This window comes from Aphelocoma coerulescens, chromosome 20 (genome assembly GCF_041296385.1).
Source record: "Aphelocoma coerulescens isolate FSJ_1873_10779 chromosome 20, UR_Acoe_1.0, whole genome shotgun sequence".
In the NCBI taxonomy this organism is placed as follows: domain Eukaryota; kingdom Metazoa; phylum Chordata; class Aves; order Passeriformes; family Corvidae; genus Aphelocoma; species Aphelocoma coerulescens.
The window spans coordinates 6,876,356-6,900,870 of record NC_091033.1 but is presented as its reverse complement, the minus strand read 5'-3'; the positions used below and the strand labels follow the sequence as shown (position 1 = coordinate 6,900,870).

Genomic DNA, 24,515 nt, shown 5'->3' with positions numbered 1-24,515 from the left:
GGTGAGGCTCTCTACTTAATTACAAGAGAGTTGAACCAGAGCACCCTAATGTCCTAATTCTGCCATTCATCTCACTATTAATAACTGTGGAAGTTGCTTAAGTCCAGGTTCTGAAATATGAATGAGCCTGAGCTGCAGAAAACCTCTTGATTTAGAAAAGGATTGCAAAAATGAGGTGAATTCACAAAAATAAAGCTACTAGAAAGAGCCGTTGTAGAGAAGGATAGCATGAGATGAAAGAGTTGCCCAACCTACACTTCACTAAGCCAAGAAACTTTGCACGAGGCTGTTGTGCCCTTCCCGAGTCCACTGGACCTGCCTGCCCCCCTCCTGGCAGAGCCCAGCATCCTGCTCTTCACTTGGTAACTTTTAGGAAGCAAGCAGGGGTAAAATAACTTCAGCAGCCTGTTTGCAAGCTGTGCTTTCATACTGCAGAAGAGGACTCAGGTCATGAGCCTCCTGAAACCACCAAAACCCCCCAGAGGTGCTGACACACCTTTGTGTCCCACTGGATGCTCAGCTCCAGTGGTCTGCTTTCACCCATAAGGTTAATTTTAGACTGAGATTATATATCAGACCTTTTCTCCCAGGGGCACTAGTTTGTGTCTCTCTCTCTACCCAGAGCCATCTTTTCCAGCATTTTTAGAGTCTGCTCATCTTGGACTTCTCCCCCAAATTTGGCTGAAACTAGAAAGTATCTGCTACATAGTAATGATGGGAAGAAAGTCAGGACAGCAGCTTAAGCACTGAAGAAATATTTGTCTCCCTCAAATTCACAGCTACTACACAGCAGGTAAAGTTTAGTTTTGGTACAGACAATTCAGAGGGAAGCAGTTGACAAGGCCATATTTTTTAATGAGATTTCTTCCCTTTTCTTCTGTCCTACTGATGCTCTTTTAGGAGCAAGCGGCTTTGTCAAGACCGTGTGTGTGAGCACAGAGAGCAACAGTCTTGGCACAGTGAATGAGTCATGCAACCTTTTGTTCACTCGTTATAAACACAATTAAAAATACAGGCCCATTTCCTTAACAGGCACGAAGCCACAGAACCCTGGAGTCATTCACAAACTAGAATCCTGGTGCAGAATTGCATTTAGAATAGCATTTGATTTGTGTTTAGCTTGGGTTGTAATTACTTCATCATATTTTCCTTAAGGAAATGAATGATCAAATTCATAAGGAGTTGACTTTAATTATACACACTGCTTAATAACTTGTGTCCATTCGGAAGCAATTATTTGATCCACTGTGGAAGCAGAGAGGGGGAGCTGATGGTCTGGTTTCCAGAGAAGTTAAACAATTTCAGGCATTGAGTTCCTAATTCCAGACAATCTCACCTGACGATACAACTACCTGTGTCAGGCTTCACCAAAGGTGCTCTCATGGGGTACCTGTAGCAAATGCTAAAGGAAGAAAGCCAGCATGTTTTTCCCCTCTAATTCTACATATTGCTTTGACTCACACGGAGACATCCCATGACAGCTCCATGGCCATGGAGCATCTATTGTGCCACGCAAGTACCACAGCCTGCCACAGCTGCACTAAAGGGAACCCTTTTCTTCCCAAATGGTACCAAGAACTGTACAAAACCCCCTGTTTATAGCACACCTGTGCTGCTGAAGGGAGAGCGGCTCCATTTCCCAAAAGCCTGCAAACAGATCCACTGCACTCATACTGCTTCTCTCACACAGATCCCTTTCCAGGAACAAGTGCCAGGTTCTGCTTGGGTGGAGTGAATGGAGAGCACCCTGCCCTTCACAACTGTGGTAATTTGGCTGCAGATACCTCATGACAGCTGGAAGGTCAGGCTTCCATGCCCAGAAGCAGGACAGGAGCAACAGTTCCTTACGATGCAAAGTCATTCACAGTGACTAAGAAATCAAAGTGAGTTTGTATCACTGCAAACAGCCCTGCCAATCATACATCATAAGTATCTTCAGCTGGGGACAAGTCAGGCCACTACACATGGAAAACACCATCCAATACCAAAAACAGAGGCGCTGAAATTTAACTAGTAGACACCTAAGAAAAAACATTCAAGCAAAAATTTCACAGCCCAAACCCTGAAGAGACACATGCAAACTCTCATCTGAGTGACACACTCTCCCACAGACGAACATGGCAGACACATAACTGCCTCCTACATCTGCTTTCTGCATGCACAAAAGCAGCACTCAGATAGAAAAACACCCCAGATTATTTGAAGTCCTTCGGGAAATTCAGTTCACTGTTTGTCTATGCAGAGTGTTGAGCTTCCAATAGCGGAGAAAAAGCCCTTTGGCCAGAGCTTGAAAATAAACAATGTGTTTATCTCTGCTGAAAGATACTGCAGAATGTGGGAAACCAACCAAACTATCATGCCTGGCTGCAGATTAATGAGGATTGAAGTAAAAAGTCATCAGACTAACACAGATTAAAAAATACAGGAGATTAATACACTTTAGGAACAATACAAAAATCTAGTTTTCTCAATTACCACCAACAAGATGCAGTAAGAATCAGTCCTTTGTGAAGAAGAGGCACACCAGAGTGTTCAATATCGTATTGACTGGAATTTGCATTGATCACTCACAGTGTACAAAAGCCACACACCAGCACAGCATCCTGAGAAGCAATGCCTGTTTGCAGCATGGCTACCCCATGACATGTACCTGGCAGAATGTTCACCAAAATCCCATGATTTGTGCCAAATATTTCAACAAATTCTGTAGAAGGAGCAAGGATTAAAATGCTTTAGAGTGCCCTGCTAATCTCTACTATGAGAGCAGAAAAGAGGACAGATGAAGAAGCAATTGTGATACAGTCAGCATCAGCCTTGCAGGCAACACTAACAGCTCAGGGAGATCAAACACGCATTAAAGGGCAGCGTGTGAACAAAAAAATAGTTCTAATGTAACCACCAAAAAAAAGGTTGATGGGAATCTCTTTATAAAATGTGCAGGCAACGACTGCTCAACAGTACTGGAAGAAGGTCAGGAGAGGACACCCTGCTTACGAAGCACCTGCATCACCGTCACTTCCTGCCTTCTGATACCTGCAGGTAACTTTCATGTCTCTGTTCTCAGATTTAACAACTGGGCTGACATAAGGAAGCCTTGGGATTTCTCCAGATGTTACTGGCAAGGTCAGAGAAGTACAATCCCCTTCCATCACCGCCTGTGCTCCGAGGGCTCCGTCTCACTCCGCTGTACAGTAACTGTGCCAGCGACCTGAGCCAGCCACCCACCCCACCAGGCTCCACCCTTCACACTCATCTCAACACGGAGACAAACAGAAGGAGATAGGACACACAATTTTGAAAGTGAACTTGAAGGTGAGACCCTCAGTCCCAACCCATTCACAGTCTCTGATCACAATTACAAATCGAGCTCAGGAGTGAAATAACATCCTTTCCTCCTCCTCCTGGCTGCAGAGACAGGAGTTCAGGGCTCTGTTTCCTTGGCAACAAAAAAGAGCATCACAACAGCCTCCTCGCTAGCAAATGACATACGAAAACGTGTCATTTTTTTTCTCTCTGGTGTCTTTTATCACTAGGGAATAAGCCTGAACTCAGAACTCCCCACTCAGCAAGAATGGAAATAGATATCCATTATTGCTATTTAAAATGCAGTATCTTTGGAGCCTTTAAGCTTGTCCAGAGGTAGGTAGCAAGTGAGGGATTTTCACTTATTAAGTTAAGCAAAAAAAGAAAAAAACCCTAACCTTGCTGAAGTTCACCTTTTAAGACAAATTATAGAACTTGAATTTGGGGAAAAAAATGCACCTCATAAATTTATGATCTGCATTTTAGATTCTGTTAATATTCACTTTTGAAAAGCATTAGAAATGAAGATTATAAATTTAATAATGCAACATATGGGAGGAATTATCCTCCTCCCCATATAAAAAGGCAATTTGCTCTTGCCTATAAATTGACTTTCTATTACTGTCATTAAAGCAGCATAATGTGCTAAAATTAGGGTCTGCCCTGCCACAGCTCTGTGGCAACTCACAGCCAAGAACCCATCATGCCAATACTTCAGCAGACATCTTCATGAGGTGGCAGGGGCAGTGGCACTGCTGGGTAGCTCCTCAGTGCAGGACTTTGGGATGCTCATGGACCTTTACAAGGGGTCCAAAAGAAATTGGATTAAATCAATGAGGAAAAAATTCAAGAGCAGAGAAAGTCCCTAAGCCTCAAGGCAGTGGAAGCTGGGCCAGCATCCTGAACAAGCATCCTAAGAAACCTTGCCATCTCCCTGACTTTCTCCAAATACCTTGACAGACACAAAAATCTCTTACTCCTTCCATTTTGCCACAAGAGAGAAGTCAGATCACAGTCCACAGACTGCAGTAGCTTCCCATGCATTTTAAGCTGCTTCCAAGTTCTCCCCCTCTATAGTTTGTGCAGACTGGATGCCCTGCACAGTCTGTGTGCCCAGACCACCAGTGCAAGCCCTGTCCCACCTTGCAGAGCTGATCCTCTCTTGCTCAACATGCTCATGTCTAACTCCCCACGTGTCTGGACCATAAGGGATGATTTTGCGATGCCCACATGAGAATCTACTGAGCAGCAAAAGCATTAAAATCTATATTCAGTGGCTTCCTCAAATAGGCAACTACATTTAAACAGCTCAACTGAAAGAGCATTAAAATTGTGCTGGCAGGTATTTACTGTCCCATTTCCCATAACCCTTTCTCCATCTTTAAGTTACTGATGGATTGTGACATATTTCCGTAACAGAAATCTCAGTAACAGAAACCTCTCTGCCACTTCTCAGCACTAGCACCGTTCTTCTCTTTCACCAGCCATGTACCTATACAGTTACATGTTAATTCGGTCATCTGCCTTTTTTTTAAAAACCATTTTCACCCATACTTTATGCAGCTGGAAGACTTGCTCACATCTCAGTTACTTCTAGAACAAATCTGAGCACCTAGCACTGAGGGAGTGAGTTGACAGCATCTGCTGATGGTTCTTGCCCTTCCTTTGCTCATGAATTGCGCTGAGTTTTAAAAGAAAAGCAGCTGGTGCTTGTTCAAGATTACCAAAGAGTATCACTGGTTAGTGCACCCCCCCAACAGGTGCTCTGTGCCTGAAGAAGCAGTTTGGCAGGCCAGGCCAGCATTGGACCTTCCAGCACCACTGGCCAGCTTTGACAAGATGCGCCCTTTGCTCCATGACAAGTCAGTTCTTAAGATTGCTGGATGACCATCAGTCCACTTAAAAACTTCCCATTTACCCAAATATTCATTCAAAGGAACTTAATGGTTTGAAATGAACACGAAGGGGACTTGTGATAATCAAAGTGAATCCATTTGCAAATCTGACACATGCACAGAAAGCACTTTGCAGTCTCCACCAAAGCCTGGTTTAGTCTCCCTGCTGAAGCAATTTTTAGGTCAGAACATGTGCAGATGTTTGGAGGTCTGTGCTTTGTCCTTGGCCTGTTTCGGAGAAAGATGTAACATTTTGCTTCTGCTCCAACTGCATATTTCCACCCGAGAAACCACAAGGCCACACCTGAAGTCACTACTGAATTCTAGTCCTCTGGATCCATGAATGAGTAGTACATCCTCCTTGTATCCCATAAGCCATATTCCTGATTGAATTGTCCTCCTGTTGTATCCCTTCTCCTTAGAAATTTCCCTTTATGAAGCATGACTTGGCCCTTCTGAACATTACGCAGTATTTGTCTCTCATGCATTTTCTGCTACAGATACATGACTTTTCCCCGTATTTTACTGTCATATGGAACAGCTTTCCCTTTCAACAGTCACAGCTGCTTAATGAATTCAAAGTGTGACATTTTGTTTTCCATGGTGAGGTGTGTGAGAAGTGTAAACCGTGGCTGAGAGATGAACTAGAAAACACAGAGGGCACTGAGCCCTTCCCACCAGCCAGACACAGCACTCTCAACAGCACCCATTGCACCCTGCAAGACTCAGCTTTACTCAATTAATCAACAAACTTCACTAAACAAATCAAAATGTCAACTTTAGGAAGTATATACAAGCTTCTATACACAATACAGTTTCACAAGCCCCAAAGAGATCCTCTCATGCTTGATACTCGATGTGCTATCCCACCAGGACACTTGGATGCTTTGCTCAAACAACAGTTCCAGAATCCAAGGGGATTTAAAGCCTCGAAAGACTTTCCAGAGCAATGCACAAATTCCTCTGATGTCGCCCACGTGGGAGGCTACAAATTGGCACCAGTAGTTGTCAACATTTTGTTTTGATCTTCTGGCAAACAAATCCACCCTCTGAAATGTTTGCAGGATGCCGAGATAAAAAGCAGTAATGAATAAAACCCAAAGAAGTTTGAAGGGTTTATTTTTACCAAGTAATCAATACCTTCTGGCAGTATTCCTCCAGCTCTAATAATACCAGTGAGGACAGTGACCCTTGGCAGGTTTTGTACACTGCTCTACAAACATTATCTAATTAACCATCACAGTCCACTCCTAAAGAAAAGAAAGCATGATCTGAAGTTCTTCTACAGCAAGAGAGAGAGAGAGAATGAGTGTTGGGAAGGGCTACTGATAACAAGGCCATAGGTTCAGGAGTTGCAGCTCTTGCACACCCAGCCTAACCACGCTGCCCCTCAGGGGCCAGCTCCAGGGAAATGGTGTATTTTTCACACAATCTGTGTTTAGCAAAACCCTTGCTTTCACTTAGCTGTGAAAAAGCACTAGGACAGTGAACAAGCCAACTCACTAATAAATCAAATGACAATAAAGCAGTTGGAGGGAGCTGAGTTCTTGAAATCAAAGCAATTCAGTGCTCAAAACTAAACTTTGTAAGCTGGGAGCTACTGAACACAGAGCCTGATTTTCCTCGGAACAGCTTTACTGACATATTGCAAACTGCCAGTCCAGTCCATCTGTATCATAGCTTAGAAGAGGATTCAGCCTTTCACTGGAGTACATGATATCTTGAAGCTGATCATTACTATTAAAGATGGAAGAGGAATCCCAGGTCATCAAGTCAACCAGGAAAGCATCTCAGAGGATTATCACCTAAACCAAGTCTAAGAAACAGGTCTAAACCCAGAGTCAGCATATGTGTCAATATAAATCCAGGTCTGGATTCTTTCGAACAGACTATTTTTCTATTTCTTTGGGGCAGCCATTATGGAGTCACAATATTTAGTCAACCTTTTACTTCTATAGTCATTAATCATGCACCATTTAACTACTGGTTTGTCATTTACTCTCTTAATCCTTTTCAAATCCTTCTGCTTATTTTCACATCTTTTTTCAATCCCATTCTATGTGTCTTGCTAATTACACTCCTTAACTGTCGTAGGCTGTTTCAACAGACACGTTGAGCCAGACGTGGTTTGATTACTTGCTGTGTTATGTGCCCAAGGAATCTTTTGCTATTGAGATATTTAAAATATAAACAGTGTTACTGGAAGATGATCAATTGTACTTAATTATCTGGACAGCTGCCTGTAACTCTAGGGAGGAAGGGCGAATGACCATTTAACGATGGACTCAAACCCAAGATTTCTAACCTTGTAAAAAAGAACAATGAAAAAGGAAAAAAGAGGCCTAGGGTTTTCATATTCTCAAAATATGGAATTTTGCTTCCTTGGCAGACAGTACTGTTCTCAAAGGACTGTTATTTGCAATTTTGCTGTGTCCTGAGCCAACCTTTCCTACCAGTCTCAGAAGACTCCATCTCCAGAAGTCATCACACAACACCCTAAGAGTCACAGGCCCCCAAAAGTAAGGTCACATCCAAATGAGAGATGCCAAAACTTGGTGACAGATGAATGAGACAGAGCAGACATCACCTGAAAACTTAAAGAAAAGGGAATAATTCATGGCCAAAAGGAAGAGAAGAACGGTGATATATACGGGAAAGAAGGAACTGAGGGAAGTACGTGGCTAACTGTGATGGAACAACTCTCAGAAATACCCAGAGCATTGGAAATGTCAGCCCAGCTTTACCTGTCCACACATTCACTTCCAGTGACAAGCCTGACTACACAACTTGACACTGAGCAAATGCCACCCTGAACACTTCCTCTCTTGAATCTCAGTCTTCATTTCACTTCTACAACCACGTCCTGACCTATCATGCTGGGGATGCAAACCTTAAAACCACATGTATGTAATGAAGAGACAACTTTACTAAGAGCCTGAAAGTGTAACCAACTCATTCAGCCCAGAGGAGAGTTAACAGAGGCTGGAGAGGACCCTTATATGCCATCATTGTTAGCTACTAATTCAGTATCTTCAAAGATAGGAAGAACGGAACACTTCCTTCTCTTCCACGCCCATCTCCTCAGACACAGCTATCAACCCACACAGAGGAAAGCGTGCAAGGCTCAGAGGGGAGCAGAACTCCCCGCACTTGGTACACCTTGGAGAATTCTGTCTAGGCATGGTTTGCCACACCCATTGAAGCCAAAATGTGCAGCTAAAACAAGTGAAGGAACAAACACCTTCCAAGACATCGCAGGAAGATTGTGCAGTTTCCATGTGCCAAGGAAAATGTCATGGACACCATAATCCCCAAATACACTCACATTGTGTAACCCCATTAGATCAGCACCTCCTAATTAAATTAGAGTGTAGATCAGTCCTCAAACACCTTTTGGTATCACTAAGACCTACCAAAAGTGATGAAGAGGAATTATTATGCATAACACCCTCAAGAACTTGCATTTGTAAACACACTTGGCAGCACAGGGAGGTTCCTTTATGGCATAATCCATTTTTATATACACCTAATATTTTCAGGTTTTCAACTGATTGTCAAGAGTGTTTGTAGAGGCTGTTAATGAATCTCACTGCTAAAAGCAGTTACAATTCTGTAGCTATTAATACAACGTGACATCAGTTATATCAGCTTCCAAGTGAATCACAGTTTGCAATCTTGTAGGTGTTCGATAGCTGTTGTCACATTGAAATAGAACATTGTTAAATATACTCCAAGTCTGTCCTAGTTCTGCAGCTCTTTCCCCCTTTCTGCACTGCAGCCTTAGTGGACTGAACACCTGCAGGTCTGAAGAACTGAGCACAGGAATGTCAAGAGGAAAGAACAAGTTGACTATTAGACCACTCAGATCAGCAAGGTTTAAAATGTTCACTTTTGACTGCAATTTCCTCTCAAATCTGATGACTAGAAGAGGTCAAAAGAACAGGTCACCAAATCTTTTACAATGTCTAAACCCTCCAAGATGTACTTGTATCAAGATGTTAAGCTTTTTTTTTTCCCCTCCTTGTAAGCCAAAATAAAAGGCTGATAATCTTTCCTGACATAGTAGTTTAGCATTAAAGCAGGCAAAATCCAGTTTTCAAACCATTATCTGAGTATCAAACATTAAATGCTGCATAATCTGCATAACTGACATTCACAGAACACTCCTGTCTTGGTCAGCTTGTATATAAAAGCACATTCTTAACAAAACTGGCATAAGTCTGTGAAGTTATTAATATTTTGCTCAGTGAAACATTTTCAGACCATCACGTTTTCCCTGCTTCAGGATTCAACCCTCCCACCAACATTTTTCATGCAGGTAGAACCCTGTAGGGGTAATCTCTGGACACCCAGCCTTCGAGCTCCAGAGCAAAGATGTTTTAGAAAATATACAGCTTTCTAGATTTCAGGAAATTAAACAAAATTATGGCCTGAAATAAGATTTCCTGATTTTTACAGTCAATCTGTCCAACAAGCTTGCTGCCTTTGTGCAGCAGACAGCTGCAGTGAACAGGCTGTGAAAACAGTCGAAGTCACCACATAAAATGGACTGTGGATAATTTGCCTGGTATTATTCCTAGAGCAACAAGCCAGATTTTGCCTCAACCAACCATGCAATATTTCACAGAGTGTTTTAGCAGGTAAGCCAGGCAGTACTGAGACAGAAATAGAAAAATATTGAATTAGGGCCCACACGATGCCAGGTTTAGAGGCACTTGGATCGGCTCTTGGGAAAAACTGAGTTTAGGACATAGCAGCGTCTCCTGTGCAGGAGCAGTAAAAGCGTTTCTGCACAGACTGAGCAGCCAGGTCACAGGAACAGACCTACTCCTGTTACTAGGCAGATGCCAGGAATTCAGTGGAAACAGATGAAAAACAAGTTTTTAGAATGGTAACTTGGGACTCTGGCACAACTCAAAGCAGAGCACTGGGCAGAATGGGAGAGCTGAGAATTATTGTGGTGAAACAGTTCAGAAGTGGGTTCTGACAAACAGATATGATTGAAAAATCAAGTTCTGCTCCTTCCCCCAGCCCCACCAGGTGCTTTCTCAAGCCTTACATTTACACTTCTAGGACCCTTTAGACCAGATGTGAAGATCACAAGCTCTGGATTTTATCATATATGATCCCTTTATGCTGTAGCACCACTGTGAAAAATAGCTTTGTTGTGTACCCACATAGCTTGAATTGCACATCCACAGCCTGTATCACTGGGTACACAAATCCTTAGTTAAACATCTCCTTGCCCATGCCATTTTCAGAACCTTGACATGTACAATAACTAACCCCAGGTCTCTCTCCTGCTCTTACAAAGTACCAAGCAGAAGTGAGAAACGTGCACTGGTGGAAGGTCCACAAGCTGCCATACAGGAAACATCTCCACCTTTGTTATTTCTTGCCAAGGCTCTAGCTTATATTGAGAACAGCCTTCCCTATGCCAAGGGAAAAGAGCCAATAAACATGTGTGAAAAAAACCATGATGCTAATTTTGGAATATGTCACCTGGCGGAAATACAGAAATATAGGAAGACAAGGGGAAAATAAACCAGGGGGAACACTTAAAATCCTGGCGGGACACAGAGGTAGCAGCAAAAACTGAAATATTTTTAGGCAGGCCAAAAACATTGATCAAGACATGATGAAACCTCCAGGTAGCCATGAAGGAAACTCCACCCAAAGGTGTCAGGCTGCTGTTCAAAACCAGCCCCAGAGCCAACAGTGCCCAGGGCAGCTGATGGCTCCTGCTAAGGAAGGGGAGGAGGGAGTAGACCACTGCAGGCTGCAGATGGACATTAGCAATAGGCTTTCTCTGGGCTGAAAGGACTGGTTCCAAACAAGACCAGAGTGTCTTTCTAAATTGAGTGATCTCAGAGCTGCCTGATAAGAGTGTGGGTGCCTCTGATGCCAGGCAGGACACAGCTACTGCAGCGACCATCTGATGGAGGGAAAGCTGCTTCATCAGTGCAGCAGAAAGCGAATCCAGGTGCTTTTGAGCCAAATCATGTGAGAGTTGCTATGCTAGAAGAAGGAATCGTTGCCTTACTTGACACCCAAAAGCCCAGGGAGAGCGTCCCTGCCACCCTCAGCCCCATAACTGAAGGAATCCATACGATCCGTACCACAGCATCCCTCAAGGCCCCAGCTGAAGGAGGAAAGTGCACCGACGACAGCATGCACTGACACCGCAGTACGAGAACGGGTGTCATGGGATGCTAACGTTGCCATGGAAATGTCCTCGTACCATGTAACATTTTGACACTGTCTGTTTTCCGAGCAGCAGCACCGATGTGGCAGCCTGCAAAGGCAGCACGAAACGGCTGTTTGAGTTTCGCCACGCTTGCTCCTGCAGCCGGCAGCCAATTCAAACTGTCTGGGCACTGGAGTTTGACCAATCTGGCAGCTCCGCTTCCTAAAGTGCACGAGGAAGCTTTTAACAGAAACTGTTCCATAAATCACCCTGATTTAACACGCGCTGTCTGCCAGGCTGAGCGCTGGCCTGCACGCCCACTTTCGGCACTGCTTGCCCTGCTTTCCACACCAGCGTTTTCAATGTTCCCCCATCAACTTCCTTGAATTGCAGAATCCCAGGGAGGGTCTGCTCCTCTTCTCCAGCTGGCTTTGAACAACCAGAGCTGCAGTCTCAGCCCCACACTTGCAGAGCTGTGGGGTGATTTTCTGAACTGCCAGAAGCAGACACAGCCCCAAATCCCATTCACTTTCAACAAATACCAGAGACCAAAACTCACAGGCATTTTTGAAAAAGCCCAACTTTGCACGTTTAATATTTAAAACAAGCACTGACTCTTGTAAGAACTATGCTCATGTCAGAATACTTGTTTTTATCTCAAGGTAAATCAAATAATGCAATCTAAGCCTTTCCCCTTTACTCACATTGAAACAAAAATCCCGTATCTGGAGGGGATGCACTGCGGGCTGTGTGATCCACAGATGTGTGGGCACCAACCCCCACAAAAATGCCTGGGTTTTTGGCAACCCAAAATTGGTAGCAAATTCACCACTGAAATGCAACAGTGGGTTGTGACAGCAATTTCTGCAATTCCTTCTGGTTTGGAGGTATCTGGGGGAAAGCAGAATGCTGACAAGCTTCAAAAGTTAGTCTGGAGCACTGCCTACCCGAACTGTAAATTTAATTCAAACTGCTATAAATGTGCAAGGGCTCTGCAGAAGTGGTGCAGAGCAGTTGCTCTGATCTCACAGACTACTGGTGAGATCTCGTGGCAGCAGGCAGCAGGGCTTCAGTCAGAGGGACAGCAGTACAACCTGAACATAAGGGACAGGGAAAGTTACTGGGTCTGAGTTATGATACTTTCAGGAATTTATCAGCTACAGCAGCTGGAAATCCAACAGGCATTAGAAAGGAAAAGCCTTCTCTTTTTTTTTTTTTTTCTCTCTCCTGACAATCTGATTAAAACACAAATATGGATATAAAGCAGCCACCTTAAAATCTTGAGTCAAGGTTTCCTAACTTTTCACTGGAGCTGTGATGACACGCGTAAAATACAAGAAAGGAAAGGTAAATAGCAAAAACAAAAGGAAAAAAAAAAACCAACCACCCACCCAATTCTCCCAGGATGCTGAGAAGTGCTAAACAAGGAGCTGGATTTACAACAGGCAAAAAAAAAAAATCTTAAATCTTCTTAGACATCTTGGCTGCAACACAATTAACATGTTTTTCATCCACATGGCAGGATACATTCCCTGCTAACTGTAAATATGCATACTGCTGGTGGGCAGCTGGCACAAGTCCCACACCACTGGGAAACTGTCACCACTGGGAAATGTCAGCCTCATCCATATTGCCCAGGGAGCTGAGCGAGGGGCAGCCTGTGCCCACACTCCTGTCCCATGGTGACACTGCTGCTTCCTTGCTAAGGTGGGTCATTCTGCAAGCCTGACCCCACCAACAGCTGAGCTGCTGCTCCTCAGAGGATGGCCAGCTCCAGAGAGGGACACAACCATGTGTTCCTTGGGGAGAGAGACTATAATCTCAAATCAGATGTCACCAATGTGAAGCACAGGAAGAACCACTATAATCCTCATTCCAGCTACTAACTGTGAATGACACCCAAAAAGCACCCTTGAAAGCAAATGTTTTCAAGGATGCTGCACTTTGCCCAGTTACTGGATCCTCAGTTAGAGAGCATCTCCTCCAGTTCCCAAAATTAACCATAAACAGTGCTGTATTCCTGGAGCCCAGGGGATAAAGCACCTTTTTTTACAGACATTTACCCCACCTCCCAATGCAACAAATACCCCATAAGCACAGGTCTTGCTAAACAACAGATACTGATTTCAGGCCAATACCCACGGGATAAAATAGCTCAACCCTCCAAAGCAATACAAGGAAAATCACTGAAGGCACATGTAAAAAGTAGTAACTTCAGAGCACTGAAAAAATTAAACATACAAATGCCAGAAAGGGAATGAATAGCCAAGCAGCACTTGGGAATGATCTGGAAAACAGCATGGATCATACCCTGAGTTAGCCAGGAGCAGGGACACTCTTGCAAAGCAAGAGTGTGTATTTACAGGAATACTGCACACGAAGTGTGGGAAACAGATACTCCCCACTGCAAGGGGCCAGAAAGCAACCAGGGCACTGTCCACACTGCTCCTCCTACACCATCCTGAGTCCAGCAAGAAGGCCAACAGGACATTTGGAAAACTGCTCTACACAAAAAAAAAACCCCAAACCAACAAACAATAAACAACCACCCAACAAAAACAAAACCATCCATCGTGTTTCCTTGGACCAAAAAGCAAAAGGAGGGAGAGGAAGGCCAGGCAGCAATGGCTGTCATTACAGTCATTTCCTGACTTGGAATTATCAGCTCAACGAGGAACAGTTTTGCAATGAGAAGAGCTGCTTTGAAGAGAGCAGTGACCAATTGCTTCCCATTTTGCTGGGAGCAATGCAATGGCAATCTGGTATTTCCATTCGGATTTAAGCTAAATTTTAGGGTAAACTATCCTTCTGATTAGGAATAGATTAGTTACTTGGGGAACAGATACAAGCAACCCCTCTACCTCTACATTTGCAAGAATAAGGACACAGACAATAGCTTAAGTTCCTCTTAGTCATAAAACAGTTTTGAGAAAAATGTGACATTTACCTCTGTACACGGTGTACGCTCCAAGTTGTTGAGCACTCAGACATTTTAGACTGGCTTCTGCAAGGCTGTATGAGTGCTTTGTGTTTTGGACAAAGCTGATACAACACCCCGATGGCATGACAGTGGAACATTATCCATCTCAGTGATTTAACTGTGGCTGGATTCGACTAAAAGGTAGGGCTACAGAGCTTACTGTACCCCTCTGTGGTGAGGCTGTACCAGGGCTTCCCAGCTTTTACAAGCGTGCTGTTTTGCAAAAGCAAAGTCAAAGATATAACTTAAATGCAGATTTCAAGGCAAGCATGGTTTGACAGAAAGCAGAGAGTGTCTAATTTGTGTGTCATCAGCAGATGATTTAAGCAATGGCACAACTGATGGCTCATTGTGTTGCAGAACCCCTATCGTGACACGTGTTGCCACATAGTATAGAATTCTCCCAGAAAATAAATCCAAACCTCAAGGGAACATCATTTGGATAGATGGGATATTCAAAATGTGTTGAACACTTCCACAGAGGAGCAGAAATCCTTATTCAAATATGCTAATGGTGCTTCTCAGCAGATGTCTGTGGGAGAGAGGAGGAGACGGCAGGGCTGAGAGTCTTGCGTGAGTCAGGTCTCACTGCCCCACTAAAACCATCAATGACTTGCAGACCATTTCCTAAATTAAATTGTTCACATTCCTAATCTAACTGAAGGCATTCAAATATAAGCAAATAGCGCTTCAGAAAACAATTGCACAGATAAATTATTCCTCAAAACAACTACTCCAATCAAACTTAATTCTTCCCTACACAAAGCAGATCCACACATTCTGTCAAACAGAAATATTGAAGCAAAGTAGTTACAGCGTTTCACAACTTGTCCTCATGCAAGAATCTGACAGAGCAAAGATAACTTTTTTTTGCCTGGAGAACAGAGTGCTTTTGAATTAATAAATGTTTCATTAGAATTAACTGCACATGAAATAGAAGCAGTAAGAAAACAGTGTCTCCTGGATAGAAAGCTTTCCAGGGACAGATTCTTCTACTCGGAAACTAGATGACAGCAGAATAAGAGAATGAGATATCCTTTTCCTGTGGCTGGCAGGAGTCACATATAACCCACCCTCGACAACTCCTGCACACATGGCTGGAACTCAGCATCACTCTCTGAGTATCTGTAATGCAGGTCAGGCCATCTTCGAGGGAAAGAGACAACACTGAGCTCTCCATGGCTGCATGTGTGTGCTGAAAAAGCTGAGGGGACAGCACAGAGCCACCACAGCCCACAACCTCATCCACATCCCCTCTCCCCTGTAAACCCACACCCAGATGCCCACCAAAGAAACTTCTACGCAGCACTTTGTGGCACATTGCTTGAGATCCCTGGGCTAGAAGCTACCGCTCTTCCCCCCACCTTACATCAATGTTTATAACAATTCAGCACGAGGCACAGGTGGATGCTCCAGGTTGGGGCGTGCTGGAGGACTCTGCAGGACACCCCATGGGAGACAGGAGTGGGAAGCAGCTGGTGGCCCAGGAAGGCAGCCTGCCACGCTGAGCGCTGACCGATGCCACGTCACCCTTCCCCGTGCTTGCCCATCTGTCCCACCATCCCCATCTGTTGGGTTCTGCCACAGACCACGAGCGCCCTGGGACTGACGCTGACATTTTGCTTTGCATTTCTACAGGCACAGCATGAACCTGGCCCAGGACCACCGCTCTCACGTGCAGCCACAACACCAAGAGCAACACAAACAAGGACAAGGTTTCGAATCCCTTGTTCCTAGTGCTGACTCATTCTCAGGGCTCCTGCTCCGCTCCAGTCTCCCATGGCCACAAGAGACAAAACCTGTTGTGTGTACCTGCGTTCCTCTGCTCACCCGTGCAGCAGCAGCAGGGCCTGAGAGCAGAAAGCTGCCTCCAGTGCACAGGGCAGGTAAGGGACAGCATGGATTGTTCAGCTCTACCCTGACCAGGTGGGTAAGAATGACCCATGGTGTAAGAATCAGTCACTGTATTTAGGATTGGATTAACTCATAACCAGGTCTGGGATCACCAGCTTCTGCAGGTAATATCCACAGCATCTTCTTCCAGGCCGTTGGTCCCTTTCATACACTTCCCTCTGATGAAAGATTGATTTGACATCAGCTCTTCTAGAATCGTTCTCATTTTTTATTTCAACTTAATCCATTTATGCAACCAACACGTTTACCAAGAGCTAGAATGTGCCCAGCAGGGAGAGATGCATTTCCTACAATCACTAGGATAACCTACAGACAAAGATACACTCCTTACTGTGCAAGAAGAGAGAAAAGCCCTGGATTTTGCTGTCTCCTGCAGCAGCCAAGAGAGCTGGCACCCCTGGGGTAATGCATGGCCAGGTGAGCTCAAAGAGCTATCTTTGGAGGGTTACAGGGATAAAGCATCCTTTCACTTATAAAAGATTGATTTAAAAAATAGCTAACATTCCAGATGGAGGAATAATTTCCCTTGTTCCCTATATGTTTGCCACATGAGCACGGTTACCTACCTCACAAACAACTAACAAAACCAGTTAGAGGGTTACAGAGCTCCAAAGGTAACTTTGGATGAAGCAAAACCAAAGTAAGCATGAAAAGGACTTAACACACTTGGGCTATATTTTTTTAAAAATGTAAAAATGGAGTAGTTAAGTCCTGAATCATAATTTTCTTTTAAACCATATGTACCCCAATACAGTGCTGCAACTGAGAAATATCCATGGCAACATGAAAACACACATGGGGGCTCTCTCTATTTAATAGCTTTGTAACGCTTTAATGTTTGAAATTATAGAGAAGGTCAGTGTTTAAAATTATGAGGAAGTTCAACAGATAAAACCCAAACAAAAGAATATTAGCCTGAATATCCACAGCCCATTCTTACACCCCAATAGTTTAAATGTTTTTATCAATCCATTAAATTAATATTTCACATACTTGCTCTTCAAAGCAATTGATCGTAACACAGTGCCTCTGCCAGTACTTTATAGTGTGTGAAAGCAGCAGCCTGGGCTGAATTTTATCTCTAATTCAACTCTTTTCTGAATGAGCAGCTGACACGAGGAAGGCTTACTGTCAGTATCTAGGAGACATTTTGACTTTGGAAACCATTTTCTCTCTGCCAGACACTTGGTTCCAGCTGGCTGAGACACGATTTGATTCTCCTGTCTTGCAGCCAGGGCAGGGGTCTGCCAAGCTGGACAGTCCCTGTGCTGAGGTCCCAATCAAAGAGAGGACCCTTACAAGTCCCTCACAGCTGCTCTGTACCTTCCACTGCTTCCTGACCAGAGCAGCCCCGCTCTTCACAGTTGTGTGTGTAAGGAACAGGCGTTTCCCCTTGTGTAGATGCTCAAGCTGGATCTGGATTCCAGGGTAGCTTCATTTGCAGTGTGACCCACAGCTACAGCTCCAAATATCCAAATCTGCATCCCTCTGAGGGCATGCCTCAGATGCCTTCTGCCAGTGCCAGCAGGTGTCCTTCCCAAGAAAACCAGGATTAGGATGAAAGGAGCTGGTGCATTACAGTGTCTCACCCGGCTGAGCCACAGCACAGCTGGAGCACACACCCAGACCCAAGAAGTGCTGCAGTTTAGGCACAGGAAAGGAAACCCCATCCTTTCCGGTGATTTTTCGCATTTCCCTACCTGTCTTTCTTTAGGTGCAGTTCTTGTCCTCTGTAGTACACTCATCTGGAAGCTCTCGCCTCTCCAGAGCTGAGCACGGCTTTTGACTTCCCAACAACTCCCAGTGGATTCACCACTGTTACACCGACTGTCCCAGCTACTCAGACCACCTCCTCTCTCCTGCCCAAAGCTTGCTTGTTCTGCATGTGCAGCTCCCAGTCAGTTCCTGTTACTCTACAAAATCCTTACTTTCTGTTCTGCTTTAGCCAGGTTTCGAAACTTCATGCTCCGCACAAGGAGCAAGATGGTTCTCCTCCACACCAGCAAACACAGCCCCGCTAACCTTAAGGATGACCTTCATCCTGGACTGGGGAGGGCTGTGCTAAGGCCACTGCCAGTCAAAGGGGGATTTCATACACCCCATTCCCTCAGTTTTAATGATGAGCTGCACCCAGGTGCACCACAAGCTGCCTACAAGGCAGGTGTCCACAATCATCATGGATCCTGTTATTAACCCACATGCACTTGCCACTTGGCAGTTCAGTCCTCAGCAGTTTGGTTCCTTCTGATATGTTCCCCCAGGATTATCAGCATTCCAAACGGCTGATTCCAGCCAAGACCAAGCGTATGGCAGATCCTCAGAACAGCTAAGATTTGTGTTCACAAGATTTGTGTTAGAAACACGCATTCTAGACACGTGCCCACAAAGAGTGCATGACTGACTTTTACCTCTTCTTACTCTACTGCTCCACAACTGAAATGTAGGATAGACATTTGCATAAGTTAAACCAACAATTATTCTGATAATAACTGCAGTTTAAAAATCCTTAAACTTCACTGTCATTGCTGGGGACCTCAGTGGAGCAAAAACAGTGGTACTCAGCCAGCAGGAAGGCCAGCAACATTACCATGCTGAGATCAAAAGAGTTATTAACCCCGAGTCCTTGAACTGCTGAGTGCAGACAGTCATTTTGGCTATTTCAAAGCCCCACTGCAACTTCCTGGCAAACAAAGCTCCGTGTTTGCTCAGAGCATCTTCTTTGTAGACGCAGCTGAGGAATGAAAAGGGTATTAGAACACTGAAGTCCACATCTGCCTCTTTGGAGAGACACATGGACACGAGGTATCTGAAATCCTCATGCTCTGGAAGCACTCAAATGTGATCCTGTCTCTTGCTCCGAGCCCTGTTGCTCTCCTGCCTCCACTGGCTGCCTCCTTCTGCACACTAAGAGATCATCTGCACCCAGTTCACTGCCCAGAACTCAGTCCAGACACAGTGCAGGTGTAGCAGGCAAAGGAACTGTGGAAGATGAGAAGAGTCTTTTTATGTCCACAAGATAGACAGCAAAGAAGAACAAAAGGGAAATGGCAGAAAAGGAAATAGTATGTAAGTAAAAATGTATTCTGTATTTTTCAAAAGCAGAGCCATTCTTCCAGACTAAATGGGTGAAATACTGGAAGTCAGAGGTATTGTTACCACTGCTCAAATGTGTCCACGGCTCTCAGCACATCTGTAAATTTCCTTTCACGCTCCTTTGGTATGACCCACCCATAGTAACTTAAATGTAAGACCTCAAGAATTTTTCTTGTTTGTTGATTTAAACAATCATTAGGCTGTTTTCCTCTTTCAGAGGAAAACGTCAAGTTTCCTTTAAGCTTGGCCATTTATCAGCTCTTCTCCTTTTTCCGTAGGATGACTATTCTCTTAAAGATGTGGTTCTCAGCTTCAGACAAAATGGATGATGTGTCTGTTTGAAATAGGATTGTTTATTTTGTCAATGCTCCTGGGATCAATTTCATTTTTTTCTGCCATCTCCTACAGAGGATATCTTGCCAAGTGCAGTATTCATCTCCCTGAATGAGCTATCGAGAGCTATTTTTTTGACAGAAATCATGCTGCAACCCTAACTGGTTAAGAATCTCTCACAATTTCAGAAGCATGCATGGGTTTGAATAATATAGAATCTTATCTGGCACAATTTCAGCATTTCTCTTATAATTTCTCTTTCATGACATCTATTTGCTTGAGAAAATTATGCACTTGTAGTTTTAACACCAGAAACAGAAAGCAGCACACGTTCTTCCCGGCTGGTTGCTCACATGTGCACACACAAGCACAAAATACAGGAGCAACACTGCAACATCCCCATTGCACTGAACCCACCCTGAGCAGCTTCACTAACGAGACAACTCACACAGGCAAGATCTGCTAATAAGCTGCTGGAGAATGAGGTCTTAATTGTAGATTTATTTAATTCAGGGACAAGTACTTGTGTTGTATGAAGAGCAGCTGATTAACATTCATGCACGAACATTCACTAAGTGTTGAATAAATAAAATTCAGCGCAAAAGCGCTTTTTTAAGCACTGGAAGAGAAAGCATTCACCTAAACCATCACCCTGCTCAAGCAGGGGGAATTGGACACCAGGGAATGAAATGCTGTCCCAGGCATTGTGTTGGGTTCTCATACTTGAGCATGTCTCACTATCAATCATTCCTGAAGCAACAGCGCTGAGACTTCTCAAAGCTCCCATCATTGTCTTGTACGCTCCTCAGCATTCAAACCAAATCTGAAGTGCAAATAAATCATCAGCAAAATTTTTACACAGAATTTTTAAAAACTACATCTGTTGGAGGAGACAATCCTCTGCCTGCCACCCCTGCATGATGCTGATGACAAGTCTAGGTTAATCACACAGATGATGAATTGATTCTTACGTCAACTCCTTTAAAAACAATATCATTACAGGTGTAGCAGCTGGCAGGCTAATGTATTCCTGCTGGCATCTGCACATCTTGGGATGAGCCACTAGACAAAGGAGCATGCCGGCATTTTGAGGGATGTGACCACGACAGTCAATGTTAAAATACACCTTAGTTACCAACTTTCATTATTTGCCACTCACAAGATTCACTGACAGGTTCAGTCTCTGGTACAGTGTGCACTGAGAAAAACACCCCTCAATTACCAAAGAGCCACTGGGAATGGACAGAGTGCTCTCCAATCGCTCTCCATCCACTCCCACGCATGCCCTCCCTACCCACGCAGCGGCTGTGCTGCCCTCTACTCCCAGCACCTTCTCCAGCACCCACCACCCTCCCTCTCCCGTTCAACCCAGTATCTTTCCTACTTTTCCCTACCAGTGCCCCTCTTCTTTAAGCTTGGTCTCATTTTATGACTGCCGCCAACTGTTAGAGGCCGGAAAGGTCTTTCTGACGCCGGCAAAAAAAATCACTGCATCCATTCTGAAAGGCTTTTGTTTTGGGATTTACTTTGACCTCCTTTAAACTGAATCTCTTTATTCCCCTCTACAAAAGCAGCATGATGTACGGCGCTAACAACCCCTGGGAACAATGAACCCGAGAGTTCACGGTGGATAAATCAGAGTGGACACACCACCCGGCAGAACGGACGCCTTTTCCCTGAGCGCTGCCCTTCATTCACACAGAGGAGGATGGAGTGTGAGCCGCTCCATCTGCAAATAACCCGTGTTTCCTATAGATTAGCAGCCGGAGCGTGTTTCACCACGGGAACACATTCCCACTTTTAACCTCCACAGGCACACGCGTCCCTTCGCCAGCCCTGCAGTCCCCGGCACCCCTCGCACACCCCCGGGGATGAACCCCCGGCCCCCAAACCCACGGCGGGGTCGGGGGGTAGCGCTGACGCGCTGCACACCCACCCTCGCCTGCCCCCATCGCCCACGGCGGACGGACACAGAACCCCGGGAACCACCGCCCCGAGCGCCCCTGCTCCGGGCCCCCCGTACCCGCGTCCTCCTCGTCGAAGCTGTTCATGCAGGGGAAGTAGATGGCCAGGGCCTCGAAGGAGGCGGAGAGGCTGAGGCGGCTCTGCGACCGCTCCATGAAGAGCCCGGGTCCGGGGGCGCCGCCGGGGGTCTCGCCCGCGGCCGCGGGCGGCTTGGCGAGCTTGGCCGCCCCATTCTTCACTCGGAGCACGGCCCGCGGCGTCTTGGCGGCGGCGGGGCCGCGCTGAGGCGGCGGGGAGAGGAGAGGCGAGGCGGGCGAGGCGGGCGGCAGCGCGGAGCGGCGCGGAGCGGAGCGCAGCCACCTGCTGCCGCCCGGCCCTGCGCACCGCCCGCCCCCGCCCCGGCCGCAGCGCCGCCAATCGCGGCCCGAGGGCGGGACGGCCCCGGGGAGCGGCCGCGGGCACCGCGATGCGCCTTCCCCGCCCTGCCCCGAGCCCGGCCCCGGTGAGCCCCCCGTTATGTTCTAGCCTTCCCCGGGGCCGGAAAAGGTCCTCCGCATCCCGAGCAGAGAGAGAACGCCGGATGTAGGTTTGCTTGTGAATTGATCTGGGAAAGTGAAATAGACAGAGGAAGAGATGCAGGAGGCTGAGCGTGGTCCTGGCTTTGATCTCACTGGGTGAAACGGTGGAAAACAGCCTTGAAGCTTTCAGGAGTAGAGCCTTGAAGCTTTCTTCCAAAAGAGAGGGGATGTAAGTGACACCGGTGTGAATGGAGGAGCAGCCCGGCTCCCAGCCTTCTCCCACGTACCTCTCTTCAGACACACAAAAAAAGCCACTGTTTGGATGTATACAAGCCCCCAGGCAGAAAGCACATAAACCGGGAGGTTTTCCTTGGTGTGTTATGTTAAATGGGAAGGCTGCTGCCTGTTGTGGCTCAGCATTCAGATCGTTCTGCAGCACACCATGGGAGAGAAGCTGCTGTGCTCTGTGAAATGAGCGAATTTTAGATCCTTCCCCAAGTCTGATTTCTTTTCCAACAAGCTTTATGGAGAATTAGTGGCTCAAGAGTGCCAGCTGTCCACAGGTGCTGCCTATGGCAGAGACATCACAGCATCACCCATTCCTGCTTTGGGGAAGGGAAGCCAGCATAGCCTTATTTATTCAGTTTAAAAAAACCTGGGATGGTATTAGACAGAGTGTTTTCCACTAGTGACATGGTCTGCACAGAAAGGTTGCTGTTCCATCAGGAAGCAAAGGAAGATGTTCCTCATGCTTGGTCTGTCCCCCCATCCTGATAACTAAATGTCATCCCACTGAAATGACAGGCCTGCTTTTACTATTCCAAAACTGCGTATCAAGAGTCCAGTATTTCCCTTAGGAAAAGTGTGGCTAAAACTACTACATGTTGAGTGCTACAGAACAACAGCCTGTATTCTTCTCTCAAACAGTTACTAAATCAATCCATTTAAAGTCTTCTATCTACTGAAAATCCTACCAGAGCTGTATTGTATTTGTGGCTGCCAGTGCCAAGAAGCAGCAAGAGCAGGGCTGCTCCCAGGAAAGGGGTGCCAGGAGCAGCCTCTGCGCAGGGCAGGAACAACCCTGTGACCAGGCACAGTCTCATACCATGGGAGGTAGAGCAGGGGGTGATGGCAGTGGCTCCTATCAATACACCAGCTCCAAAGTCATCTATGGAAGGCCAAACATCAGGTCAGGAACAGGTCTGAGACAGTCTCACCTACAGCCCAGGCAAGAACTAGAAGCCCCCCCAGGCTTGGAGGTTAAATGGAGCTCCTGACAGAGAGGGTAAATGTAAGGCCCAAATGAAGCTTTTTGGGGCAATTAAGGCCAGTTAGTGCACTCCTAGCCCTGACATCCAGACTCTTCATTACTGGTGATGCATCCAGAATGACAGAGGTCATATGAATATTCATATACTAATATATGCCAAGCTGAGTTTGCAGGACTTCCCAATAGAAAATATGTTATTTAATTCAAAAACTAATCAAAAATTTGGTCTGGAATTACTGAGTTATATGAATTACTTCATCAAAGCTAGGCCAGGCAGGCAGCAAAGCAGAAGGAACAGAATGAACTTATTACAGACAATGATATCTCCAGGTCTGAGTTTTGAAAGGCAAGGAAATCAGTGAGGAATGTATTTCCATATGTTTAAGAAGAGATTTCAATAGCACCAATCAAGGCATTAACAGCAGCTACAGGGACAAATTTAGGTGCATTAAAACTGTTAAGACAGCTCCTGTCTACCAGTCCTGCCAGCACATTTGATCAGAGGAGCAAGAGGCATCTGTGAATCAAAATTTGCTTCCAGGTTGCCAGGCACAGAAGTTACCTAAAAGTGCTGACAACTGGTTTATTTTCATTTAAAGACTTCAATAAAAAATTCAAATGGGGAATAGAAGTTTAATCTCAGCTTTATGCTGTGGCATCTAAATTGCTCGTTTTGCTACACCTTGAAAGTACAGTGATGGCAGACACAGGCCTGTGGCTTGGAGAGCTGATCTCTGTCTCCAACACTCTGTCCTCTGTTTTCTTCACCAGCATGCTAGGTCTGAAGACCCTTCTGCTTTTAGTGCTTTGAGACCTCCTTTAGAGGTGCTGAGGAGGACCCTCATCACCCCCACACCACCTCTGTGCGCCTTTCTCCATGCTCATCCATCTGCCAGCTTCCTCCACAGACACAGCCTGAACCCCTTGCACCTGCACAGCTCAGCACCACTTGGTCACATCCTCTCAATGCTCCTTTTGTGCATTTTTTCCAGGCTGTCTTCCACCTCCCTCTTTGCCATATCTGTGGGACCAGCCATGCTCGAGTCCTTCCCTGCTC

At 45.5% G+C, this 24,515-nt stretch overlaps 1 protein-coding gene across 1 annotated transcript in view; it reads right to left on the bottom strand.

Annotated features, from left to right (window-relative positions):
* RIMS4 (regulating synaptic membrane exocytosis 4) overlaps positions 1-22,029 on the bottom strand; it is a 55,459-nt gene extending 33,430 nt beyond the window's left edge. The window contains exon 1 of the mRNA XM_069034246.1: positions 21,729-22,029. Coding sequence (XP_068890347.1) covers positions 21,729-21,825 — 97 coding nt within the window. The 5' untranslated portion in view covers positions 21,826-22,029. The remainder of the gene's footprint in view (positions 1-21,728) is intronic.
* Between the last annotated feature and the right edge of the window lie 2,486 nt (positions 22,030-24,515).